General features: G+C 35.6%; 1 protein-coding gene across 9 annotated transcripts in view; it reads left to right on the forward strand.

Annotated features, from left to right (window-relative positions):
• Positions 1-10705, forward strand: part of CHODL (chondrolectin) — a 29182-nt gene extending 18477 nt beyond the window's left edge. The window contains exons 3-8 of one of the 9 annotated variants that reach the window (XM_004938355.5): positions 461-618; positions 3760-3807; positions 4178-4261; positions 5810-5912; positions 8412-8490; positions 10160-10705. In XM_004938355.5, coding sequence (XP_004938412.2) covers positions 461-618; positions 3760-3807; positions 4178-4261; positions 5810-5912; positions 8412-8490; positions 10160-10162 — 475 coding nt within the window. In that variant the 3' untranslated portion in view covers positions 10163-10705. Of the gene's footprint in view, positions 1-460; positions 619-3759; positions 3808-4177; positions 4262-5809; positions 5913-8411; positions 8492-10159 lie in introns of those variants that run through there. The other 8 variants (XM_416682.8, XM_004938358.5, XM_004938360.5 and 5 more) reach the window with 8 other exon arrangements.
• Positions 10706-13427: the final 2722 nt, after the last annotated feature.

The raw sequence follows: 13427 nt of genomic DNA on the forward strand, positions 1-13427 counted from the left end.
GCTCTCATTTCAAATAAATTCTGCAAGACTGGCCACCACAAGTCAGGCAGCCAGCCAGGAAGTAAACTAATGCAGGTTGCTTAATGCAAACTGTTCTGTTTCTACTCTGTCTTTTGAAAAAGCTTTAATTTTGTGATTAAGCATAAGGCCAGAAAAACAGCAGCTCACAGGCCTCAGGACAAAGGAGTCTGTTAAGAGTCAAATAGGAATGAAAACAGGTAAAAGAGCAGTGTTATTTCTCACAGAATGTTATTTCTACAGAGATGGTTCTGATCAGAACTGTAAGATCCAGAGATTTGGAGTCCAGGCTCTAAATGCCTTTTATGGAGGTGCCGTGGGAAATGCTATTAATCATTGAAGAAGATGAAGTCACATTTTTTTATTGATATTAACTTTTCTCCTTGATATTCTGATTAATTTTATTGTCAAAATTTGAAAGTTTTTATTTATTTACTGCTAGAAATTGGTATACAGATGAGCCTTCCTGTGGAAGTGAAGCCTGTGTTGTTATGTATCATCAGCCAACTGCAAACCCTGGTCTGGGAGGGCCGTATCTTTATCAGTGGAATGACGATAGATGCAACATGAAGCACAATTTTATCTGCAAGTATGGCCCAGGTAGGTGAAACTAAAGTCAACTCTTATAGATGGGACTCTTTCTTAGAAAAACAATTGCCTCTTGTTTTGTGAAGGAAGCTGCAAACGTTTTGTGGTCACACCATTAGACTTGCCAATGTTACTGATTCCTTTGGAGTGTGAGTGACAGAGCTGTTATTAATTGGAGATGCAATTTATCAAAGCTAGTGCTGTTTTTAAGTAAAACTATCTGTGTTCAAGAAGAATGGTTTTTCAAGGTTAGCTTCATGCTCTTTCCTTTTCAGGATTACACTAGTTTAACTTATGCACTAGCTCATTCTTCAAAAAATTATTTTAAATGGTCATTTTCTCCTTCCCCTACTTGATATCATATAGAAAGGCCAAAGCATCTCTTGAACCTACCACAAAAATTTAAGCCATCCTTGAAGTTTCATACCTCTGAAATTCTGTATCAACTTATATATGATAATTATTTCTAACAGTATTGTCTTAAAGGAAGAAAACAGCAAATCCAGAAGAGTAGGAAAAAAAAGTCTGCATTTGCAGATGGTGACAGAAAAAAAACAATTCTTATGCAATTTAGCTGTACTTCAGGCATGATATAGGTTCAGCAGAGGAAATGTGAACTATAAACTACAACGTTGTGCAATCAGAAAAAAAACATGAAAAGTAAACTTTGAAGTTGAGCCTTTAACAGCTTTTGCTTTTGATGATACCTACAGAAAATCAAACCATGTTTTTCAGCAGGATCATGCACATACCTTCAAATAATGTATAATGTATCTGCTTTTAGAAACTAAGCTGCAAGTCAGAATTAATACAAAATCCTACTTTTAGCAGCTATTTAACCTACCAAATTCTGCACAATTTCCTATCTGCTTTTTCTGTATTCATGATCTAGTAATGATCACAGTCATTAGAGATTATACATTTGTCTGTAGGGATCCAGGCTATTTTCTTCCACCAGGTTTGGTGGATAGACAGTTCTCTCACTGGCTATTGCCATAATGACATTATTAATGGCAATTAATATTTTAAGCAAATACTAAATACTTGGAAGGCTTGATATATCCACATATTTAAAACTCTACCCTCCAAAATCTGTTATTGCTTCTAAAATTAGTAATGACTACTGTTGTCTTATGGCAATCGGTGATCATCTTAGTCATATGAGCCATTCAAGGAACTGTGACATATAAAGCCTTACCACTTTTACAGCTGATCACAACTGGTTTGAAATAAGAGAATAAAACATGTTTTGTTATTAAAATAACAATATTTTTGTGTCAGAAAATGCAGGTTGGATTAAAACAGTGCAGTTTTGAGTATATTTCATGACTTTAAAAGGATAGAAATGTAAATGAAATCATCATTCCACAATAGCAAACTACTTACCATTCTAGCTATGGTGTGAGAAAGATTTATTAACTTCTATTCCTTTCTCCATTAAAAAAAATGCTGGGTATTTTGGGTTGGCAGAAAGCAAAGTGATAAAAGTAACAATGAAAATGAATTTATATTTCCTTCACCATATAGAAATAGGTTACTCCTATATAATATGGAATATTACATCAATAAGGCAAACAATGTATAGGTAATTATTAAGACTGGCATTGTTATGTAGCTAAATACAGTACTGCAAAATTGTAGCTATTTACCTTCCAAGCTGCTGGAATTGTGCTCGCTAGCAAAACAGACTATTCTTCAGAAATGTATTTTTGTATCACATGGAGGAAAAGAATAGATGTATAAATGCATATAAATAGGTATATAACATTTCTTTCACTACCTAAAGGAAATACCACAGTGTAACAAAACCACATGTGCTACCTAAAACCCATACGTAAGACTTACAAAAAACCTTACCTTCCTCTTAATAACTTCAACTTCAGCTATTTATAATACAAAACACAGCCAATTTACTAGTAGCATTACAGTGGCACACAAATATTGAATTTCACTTTGTTATCTGAATGTATTGTTTTTCACAACATTCTCATCTGTTTTGAGTATATGGTGTAGGCCAAAATGGAAAGGTTGTGGGTGGCCATGACAAAGTTGAGCCTAATTTATTGGTAAGTTCAGGGCAGTCCTTCATTAGGCATTCACACTCAAGCATACTCAAGTCATACATTCATTTTTTAAACATTTGCTGTTGCAATGTTTGGTTTGCTTTTAAATCAAATTGATCATTCAGTGATCTTAAATTTCATTATAGGTTGATAATAGCAACTGCATTTTTTTCCTGTCCATCTCCTGTAGGTTTGATTATGCTATCAAATTAAAAACTCATCTCCTCGTCTACTGTCTAGAATGAGCAATTCAATTTTTAGTGGTATTTTGATATCTTTCTTTACCTATGGCCAAACATAACCTTTTGCTCTAGTAGGTATTTATGCCTCTTTGATTTCTCTCAGCATTTTGTGATAATGAGGACACTCGGAACTGCAGGCTAGTAGCACTATTATATTGACATAACATTAATTATTTTATTCCATCAATCATGCAGATTCCAGTCCTATGCTCATCCTTTCAATATGAGATTATTATTTCTGTAATCTTCATAAAATTTTAGCTGGAATAATCACAGTAAACTTGCAAACCTCTGCAGTGTAGCTCACAGCCATGAATTGCTCCTCTGGTTTCTTACTCATTACAAGAAATGTGATACTATCATTTGTCTTTTGGTAATTTCACTTCCCTATGAGAAACATTAGAATTCAGTACCTATTACTGTTTTTTTAAGTCTGACATTCTTTAATTATTATTTTTAAAAAGTGAATAGATTTAAGTATTAATCAAGAACACTTCCTCTCTTATATTGTCTTAGTATCATCTATGTAAATGAAACTTTGGATATGTTAAGAGTTTTATTCAGCACAAGAAATTAAAGGACTCAGTGATTTTTCAATAACTTAGCAGATGCCGTCAAGAATTGGAACTAGAATGAACTGTAGCCCTTTTCTTAGGGGAGGAAAATGCATGAAGTAGAAGTAAATTTACTCTAGTTTGCCAATAATCTTTGGTAAGGCTGCTGAAAAATTAAGTGACTATTGTTTTGGAGGATAGATCTATTTCTGTGATGCTGCATGCAAAATAATGAAAGTATCTGTTTCATTACACACATTCTTCAACGATTGATTTCAAATATTGATTTAACAGACAATGTCTTAGAAAAAGAATTAGGAGACAGAGCAGAGCCAGATTACGGTAAGAAATTTTGAAACATTTAATTGAATTACAATAATAAATGTGTAATGATAAGGATTACTTACAGGAACCTGCAAAATTACTTAAGTATATCAGGCATAGGCTAGTACTGGAACATATGAAAAATATATCCTGGACACTAATAGCTAATATGGCTGTCATTTATATTCCTCTGGTCATAATTCCTGTTCCAGAATTTTGCAATTTTGCAGCAAAATCCTATTTACGTATTTACTTCTATCAGTTTAATCCTGAAAAAGTTCACTTTTCTAATACAAATTAAAATGTAATTATGGTTAAAATTTTAAACAGTGTTAACAGCTCTATTTTGTGCATGTTGGTTTCCTAAAAGGTCTGATATTCTTTTTAGGTATTTTTCCAACGGTGCCAGCAGGAAATCCATATGACACAAACAAACCAGAAGATCAGTATCATGTTATAGCTACTGAAACAGGTAATAAGAATTTAATGGTATACTAAAAACATTTAACAGTGGATTCATTTAAATTATTAACACTTTCCATCATTGTCAGTAGGAAGGAGCAATCTATTGCCTCAGGAGGTGCCCTGAAAAATACTTTGAATAACAGCTCAAGAGTTCTACTTTGTCCTGTTTGTAGCTCTGGAAATAAAATATTTCCATGTATCTCCAAATCTTGATCTAAACCTGTAGTTCAGTGGTCCTTAAAATCTGCAGTGATGCTGTGACCCCAGTGATCTCTATCAAGATACAAGATTTCACCAGCATTCATCCAGCTGTGGAGCATCTCTTTCTAGAGCTATGATAGCTTTGGCTCTTTATCTCCTATTCTCTTCGACAAGTCAAACTAACATATGGTACATATCTTTTTTATGTGATCTGGGGATCACAAAGAAGGCACTAAGGAATCTTTCCTAAAGGATAGGGCATAGAGTTCTCACTTATCTGTAGAATAAGCACTGTGTCATGCATGCCCCAAGTACGTCATGTTTTAAGGAATGCTAAATGCTGAGTGGGAGCTTTCCGTAATGCTCTTGTATGCTCACTTAGCAATTTATGTTCCAGAGTCCTGCTGTTCTTGAAGGGTTGTAGCATGGCCTTAATTCAAGGAACTGCACATCTCTGAGGAGCAACTCAGGTTCTTACACAATACAGCATTATATTATGGAAACTTGGCACTCCCCTTCTGCACTTACTGGCTGGATTTGAACCAGTTCCCTAACTGACTGTTTGCACCTCCAAGGGAATGGGATATTGATGAACTCTATTTTGAAAATGATAGTAGTGTTTTTTACAAACCATACAAAGACTAATACAAATAAAGAAACCTAGCCTGAACATTTGCATTTATTCTTGCATGTACAAATATTTTCATAAGAGCACAATGGATAAGAAAGTCTCCACAATATGTACCTTAGATGTATACTGCTATGAAACATTGGTGTATGGTTACTGAAAAACATACCCTTCCTGGAAGCTGTAAGCCCCATGTTCTATTCTAGGCAGATAACAGAGTCACAGCTTGTAGCATTTCCCACTCCTTTTGCTCAGGGCATTTTTAGCTTTTATTTGTCTTCATGTTAGCTGAGGACATTTTATGTACATCTTTTGAGGGGAATGGGGAGAAAGAGCAGGGGTGTTTCTTTAGTAGTCCTGTGTAGTTGGAATTCAATATGTAAGAGTAACTAACTCAAAAGGTTATATGCATCATAGAAATAATAGACTAGAAATGTACTCATTTAAATACTTGAATTTTCAATCACAAGATTGGAAAGCTTGCACTGACACACAATGAAAATGTCAAAATTTAAAACCTTAAGGTATGTTTTACGTTTCACTGGGGAAACTATTTTATTATTGATTTTATTGAGTCATCTTTTCATAGCTTTTCCTATAGAAGGAATGCATAAATATTCTTTTGTGTAAGATAATGTATTTCTGATAGTTTATTCCAGACTTTTACTCACATGGTCAAGAGTACTTCAACATGAGAAGCATTAATGAGAACTTTTTGTCTTGTAGGTATAATTCCAAATCTAATTTATGTCGTAATACCCACTATACCACTATTACTGTTAATACTGGTGGCTTTTGGGACTTGCTGTTTCCAGATGCTTCATAAAAGGTAAAATACACTAATTGAAACTGGTCTGACAATGCATAATTCATGTTTCCATTGGCAAGCTATTCATACTGAAGGACTACTTACATCTATCTCCAAGTATGCAAATAAGCATCTTATCATCTATTAAAATCCAAGTATTTTACAGCTGCTAGAGCTGAACATGCGCCTTCAGGCTTTTCCATGATAAGCTGAAATAATTCCAGGTCTCTCTAAGTATACTGCCCTTAGGACTTCACTTGTTTTGAAGAAGATATCTTTGCTGTCCATTTGATCTGCTGAGCCCATCAGCAATTTTACTTCACATCTTCCATCATGATTTATCTCCTATGTAGCTTCTGGGCTTTAGGAAGTAATAGTGGGATCCTCACTGATACAGGGCAGACTCAAGAACTCACCTCACTTTCTGTCCAGAATGGTAGATTGTTTTGAGAGGGATCAGGAGCTGCTTCAGTGCACATCCCATATGAGCAAGATGAAACACTGGTGCAGGCAGATTGAAAACAAACAAAAAAAACTTGTTTTGTGCCACATGCCAGTACAACTTCTTTGTACATCACTTATCTGTCAAAGAAGACAAAATGGAGAGATATGCATTGATAGTGTCAAACAGCTGTTTTATTATGTAAATGGGAAATATTTCAGCCAATGGAAAAGGATATGTTTTGATTCACACTTTAAATACTTTTTGACATTTCTTCTTTCTCAAAATGTGGTATGCCAAGATATGAAAATATACAAGTAATTTTTTTCTCAGCTAATCTTTCTGAAACTTTCAAGGATATTTTTCAATCTGCATCATTTTCACAAAATGTTCTCAAGTTAATGTACTCCAGAAAAGTTTAAACTGAAGTATTTCAGGACAGGACAAGGGGAAATGGTTTTAAACTGGAAGAAGGTAGATTTAGACTAGATATCAGGAAGAAATTCTTTACTGTGAGGGTGGTAAGACACAGCAACAGCCTGCCCAGAGAGGTTGTGAATGCCCCCTCCCTGGAAGCATTCAAGGCCAGGCTGGATGGGTCTTTTAGCAACCTCGTCTAGAGGGAAGTGTCCCTGTCTATAGCAGGGGGGTTGAAACTAGATGATCTTAAGAGTCCCTTCCAATCCAAACCATTCTATGATTCTACTTTTTAATGGGTAAAAATTATTTTGGTAAAATAACAGGAAGAGCAATTTACAGATTCACAGGCTCTGTTATCCCTCTTGAAGTGCAACAGTATGGGTAAATTTGACTTCACAGTTGTAGGAAATTAGAAATGATAAAAAAAAAAATTCCTCCTTCTTTCTTTCTTACTACTTCTCATTTACTACTTCCTACAAATAGTTGAAATACCTTATTTCAAGTGAGAAAACACTCCAAATGTAAAAGTTTGCTCAGATCTATATTAATATACACTGATGATCACAGTGATCCTTAGTAGTATGTCTTCTTGAGAGAAGTGAACATACAGAAAAAGTAGGTCTGCCATATAACATAGATTATTACTAAAAATAAAATAGATGGCAACTCAGAGGAAAGAGAGTAAAAAAAGTGAAAAAAGGAACTTTGTGCATAACAGTAGCAATTTTACAGACAACTTAAATCTGGAACATGTTACAGTGGACCTGAATTGCTTGGTCAGTGTAATGACAAGCATGTTTGTTCACATCTTTTCCAGCAGCAGTTTCTCCCTTTAAGATTAAAAAAAAAAGGTGTGTGGGGGGGGGGGGGGGGGGGGCGTTGTGGAAGCTGAAGCTCTCAAATAGTCCTAGGAGGACAGTGAGAGATTCATGGCCCACTGAAATCAACTGATTGTAGTGTTGACTTCAGTGGGCTTTAATCAGGCCTTTGATGCTATAGAAGTTTATCCAGAAGTAATTAATCTGAATTTTCAAGTATTAAAAATCACATGACAAAGATACAGGAAATGCAGCTTGGAAAATAAACAACTGTTTCTTCCAGATGGGCTTGCACCAACGTTTTTAAGGACAATATTTTTTTTTTTTTTCATTAAAACTCATCTAAATCAGAAGCAAATATTTTAGTATCACCAAAAATGAAGCATTTTGGTTTGTATCAGTTCAAACAAATCTTTAAAAAAAAGTTGTTTTTTTGTTTTTTTTTCCACATATGACTTACCTTGCAAATCATTTTGGTTCATCAAAAATACAGTTCTTGGGCAAAAGAAAATCAAAGAGTCAACAACTTAAACTAATCAGCTGGACAGTGTGGAGTTTTAGTAAAGGGATACTGTCCTGCTGGGGAAGGAGGGATCCCCAACTTTCCAAATGAACTTGACTTCTCATTCTTTTTTAGGCTTCCACAACATGGTGACCTTTCCTCTGAAAGCCACAATCAATGGCCAACCAGGACATGCCTAGCTTGAAAGGTCATGACTAATTTTGCCTGGTGTTGGGCTCTGAAAGGGTAGTAATAAGGCTAGCAAAACATCTTCCCTGTAGCCAGCACAAATGATCAGCTTGTTCATGCTTAGATACTCTCCCTTTCATTTCTTCCAGGGAAGCAAGGAGAAACTGCTTCAAAGACCCATCTCCATTATCATCTGAATGCCTTGCAGAAAGTTTAAATTCCAACCTGGTATATTTCTCAGTTTCTACAATTGCATTTGATGATCAAAACAGCAATGTGCTATTTATTGCACCTTCTATACTAAAACCTGTTTCTTGAAATAGATGTGTAGCTTTTGAAAAACAGTTTAGGTTAACTGAAGATTAGCTTGTATCTGGCCCAAGGTATTTAGAAATTTTTCCTGCTGTGTAGCAAAGATGCTATTCAAAGCATTTCATCAGAAATTTACCAAATAAGCTTGATTTTGCTCTGTTAATCTGGAAACCAGTAGTGAATAAGTTTTTTAAAGAAAGAAGTACTTAAAACTACTTGATTCATTGCAATTGGTTTGTTTATAGCACTGTGGCCTGATCTAAAGTCCACTGAAATCATAGGAGTCTTTTCAATTACTCCAATGGGCTCAGGTACATAATGCATTACTTGTAGGGCTTCAGAGGTAAGTCTGGAGGGACTGAAAACTACTATCCCATTCAGCTCCCTGAAAGTGCATTTTAAATCATTCCAGACTTGCTTACATTTACACACCAGTAACTGAGTAAAACTGAATGTATAGTACTGTTGGGATCTTAACTCTCAGGCTTCCAACATACAGAATTACATGGTGCCACAAAGGCCACTTTTCCTTCTCTGATTTTCACTAAATCAGACAGTATATCAGTATGAAATATTCTGGCCAGAGACTAAAATATTTTTATCACAGTGCAGCTGCAGTGGCTCATGTCATTCCTGTTTTATTCAGTAGACTTCAGGTATTTGTCATCTAAATGAGGAATGATGGTGCATTGCGGCAGTCATACCAGAGAAGATGCTAGTCATGCGGAAAAACTGCCTTCAACCTACAGGGTACCTCAGGGTTCCCTGTAAATATTAGTGTGACTGGTTTTGCAGTGTTCCAGAGCAAGTACTTTTGGAGAAGTACTAAAAAACCTATAGAACAAAACCAAACTCACAAAAACTACTGTCAATGGCACTGAATGAAAACTAGGCCTCAGGAAGCTTTCTACTGGACATTCATTGCTAGGACTCTAATTCATACCCCATTGCTTCATTAGAAGTTAGGTCAAGCCCTGAAGGGAAGAGGCTTTCTGGCTAAGCTGGCACCTGTTAATGTGTCATGATCACAGGGGTGCAGCTTCCAGATGCACATGGGCAGGGTTGTGGTAGCCCTTCTGGGTGGAAGGCGGGCTGGACCTTGAGCACATGGAAGTAGGATTGGGGACATGTATGCTTCTGTCCCTTGTGTATCCTCCTCTTCAAGGGAATTTCACTGGTGAAACAGTGTCCATACATTCTCCCACGCCTGTTCATAGAGCATAGTCATCTTCTGAGAGGTTTTAGTCTCTGGCCACAGATGGAAAAGACTATGTTGTATGAGTAAGTGTGGATGATTATGAACTGAAAAATGAAAAATAAATCCTGTCCAAGTCACCTCACTGCATGGAAGGAGCTCTCCTAAACAGGGTGGTTCTGTAACATTGGTAACAGTTGCTTACCTTGACCCACCACTGTGGCACTAAGTTTGGTGCAGCATGAGCATGACTCTTGTGTGGAGGGGACATCTATGCCAACAGAGACAGCCTTCAAATGGGGGCTGAAATATCCGGGTCTGATCACAAATCTGAATTAGGACTGTAAAGGTATATATGCACTGAGAATAGTTTGTATTTTTATTTTTCAGTAAAGGAAGAACAAAAACGAGTCCGAACCAGTCCACACTTTGGATTTCAAAGACCCCTAGGAAGGACAGTAGCATGGAGGTATAACGGTTTACTGGTTGAAAGCAAAGCAAAAATAACATTTTGCAGTCGGGCTGTATTATAATGTCGTCTGAGAACATTAGCTTGGAATGGCTTGAAAATGCAAAGGATCTACAAGAATGAACTGTAAGCTCCCCCTTGAGGCAAATGTTCAGATCATTTTTATATAATGTTTGATTATTAATTCAGTAACAAAATATGCCATGCTAAATAAAGGGTATGTGTTTATTTTGCTAAGAGATGTAAGTCAGCTAGTTGTGAGTAATGAAATGAAAACGCATTTGAAATTTTTATGAGGACATATCTACACTGTGTATCAATTTTAAGATAGATTGTTTGTAGTTAAACAAAACCTTGTTTTCTTTAATCTCCTATGCATTGTAACCTAGTTGATGTACTATACATGGAACTGACAATTTTGCAGTGTAACAATTATTTATCTTTGCATAAATGTTTGATACAAAATATTTGTTTAGTATTTATTTGCACACTTATGATAGTTTTTGATCCTCAGGCACAAATTACTTTGGTATACATAAATTATGCTTGCTGGCAGAGACTGCTGCCATATTCCAACATTCATCTGCTATGACAAAATTCAAGGATTCAAGCAAGAGTGGTTTGATCTTATATAATGAATCCACTTTATCAGGGAGTGACCACCATATCTTCTTGACGTATTGGTCCAAGGTCAACATAAATCACTTGGCAAATGATAAAATGAATGAGGTATCTTTGAATACAGTTCTTTGTGGTTAAGCAAAATATTTTTTACTTTTTTCTGAGAGAAAGTACAAATTTCAGTATCTCACTGGGCAAAAGTTTAAGAACAGAATTAGTTGTTTCAGTAAGTCTAAGTAAAGAAGACTTTAAAGATTATTTAAATATAGTTAATAGCTTTTTAGGAATAATGGATCAAAAGGAAGACAAATGGCTTTTCTTGGAAACAGCACTAAGAGATTGATCCCAGCTCTAATGAAGCTCAGCTAGAAGAGTGTTAATTATGTTAATTGGTAGATCTAGAGGTAACCCTGATGCATTTAAAGCCCTTTATAAAAAAAATATTACTGATATCATTAATGTTCATTCTCTTTGATTCCTTAAGAGCTTTCTATGCTATTAGGATGGCGTCTCAGGGTGCTAGCAAAAGCACTCTAGCTGATTTGTTGGTGACAGTCTGGTGCTGTATAAGAAAGGCTAACTGGTTTTGCTGCAGCTTGCAGCAAGCGTTCAAAAGCACAAGTTCAAGTTTGTCAGGCTTTCCATTAATACAGATGCAGAATTACTGCTGGGTGGAAGCTGGGGGAAGCTGGACAGAAGTGACAGCATATTGCAGTTTGTGAAGCCTGTGCTGTGCTTGCTGATGTTGACTGTAGCTTCTGAAATTCAGAGACAAATGTGTATCAGTTTTTCAAAAGTGCTTCACACTTGCAGATAGAATACGTAGAACTTTATGCTGTTACTTCCTATGGATTTTTGGCAGGCTTGGAGAATCCAGGAAAGCACATTTTTACATCAACATAGTACATTAGTGAAAACAGAATTGCTATTAAAAAAACAAACAAACAAACAAAACCACAGAACAACAAACACAAAAAAAAGCTAAAAAAACAACCCTCTTTGTCCTTCATATTCACATTAAATTCTATAAACAGGCAGAAGGAACAATTCAGGTGACAGATTTCATCAACTAGAGCCACTTCAATGCAGCTTGTCATCTACATACAGCCATGGGTCAGCTCATGCTGACCACATTCTCACTACCACCCTTAATCTCCCAAATGTGTGAGGTGTGAGGCAAGGAACTGATGTGGAAGAGTAAAGATATAACTAGGCCTCAAATGGACATCATGACGTCAACTTGGCACTCTGAAAAACATTGTACTTCCTGCCTTCATTCCCCATTTCCCTCAAGAAATGTAATTTTTCTTTTTTCCATAGTGATTCTGGCCTTTTGCAAGCAAATAGCATTGCAGATAGAAAGCTCTTGTTGCCTCCCTCAGTCTTTTAATCTTTTTAGGTGCGAGTGTAAATCAGCATCAAGTTTCCATACCCTATTTTAAAATATCTCGGACCTTTAACTCAAATAAAACATTATCCATGCTGCCTACATGTATTAACATATTAATGACTGGTTTCACCACAGGCTAATATGGGACAGGCATGCTAAAGTAATGCACGCTGAATGAAGGCTTCAATGTGCTTGGCAAAGGTTATCCCGATATAAATTAGTTGAAATAAAATATCTATTTCTAATTATACAATCTAGTGTATGTTACATATATGCTTCAGCATAGAAGTTTATAATGGGAAATTTTTTAGTCCAGTGTGATAGTTTATTAATGCATACCTCAAAATCTATGCTTTACATTTTGGGAAGCAAAAAATACACATAAATAAAGGGATATTACTGTATTTCTGGGAAGCAGATCTTCTAGTAACTGGATCTGCTTTGATTTGGCTTTTGTATTTCATTAGCAGAATGAAATGCCATTTACAACAGTGATATATCGTAAATATTACTGAATTCATGTCACATTTTAATTAAGTATTTTAATGTAATTGCTTCATCCACATCAATTTATACTTGATAGTAGAATGCACTTTATTTTCATTGGCTTTTTTCCAATGAAGGAGATGAACTGGAGAAAAAAGACTACTACTGAAGATAAGGTAGCAGCTCTGAAATGTTATCTCAGCCAAATAATTTAGAAACAAATTCACAATAAAATGAGTATCCTTAGTTGATTTGCAAAGATGGCACTGTGTAGATTGTCTGAAAGAGTCTAAAATACTTTTTGTCTGCTTTCTGGCTTAATTACATCTGTCTGAGTTACAGTCACAGATATATTGGTGGAACTGCACATTTTGGTCTGGACCTAATTCCCTAACATTTATGATGACCAAAGGACATTTTTTCTTTATGACCATCATCCTGTTTGTAAGCTTACCTTGTATTCTGAGCACTTCATATCTGCACTTAGCATTGTAAATAACAAGTATGGAAGCTCCTTACAAAAATCATACATCTGTGAGTGCATATGTAGATACACAGGTGCACTAAATTAAAATGCATTTTGTGTTTTCATGTGATACTGCAGAACGAAAAAGACACTAAATTACCATACAATCTATAAGCAGAAATAAAGGACATATATCACATTAGACTAACATTAAGACACCAGTGAA

This window comes from Gallus gallus, chromosome 1 (assembly GCF_016699485.2).
Source record: "Gallus gallus isolate bGalGal1 chromosome 1, bGalGal1.mat.broiler.GRCg7b, whole genome shotgun sequence".
In the NCBI taxonomy this organism is placed as follows: Eukaryota; Metazoa; Chordata; class Aves; order Galliformes; family Phasianidae; genus Gallus; species Gallus gallus.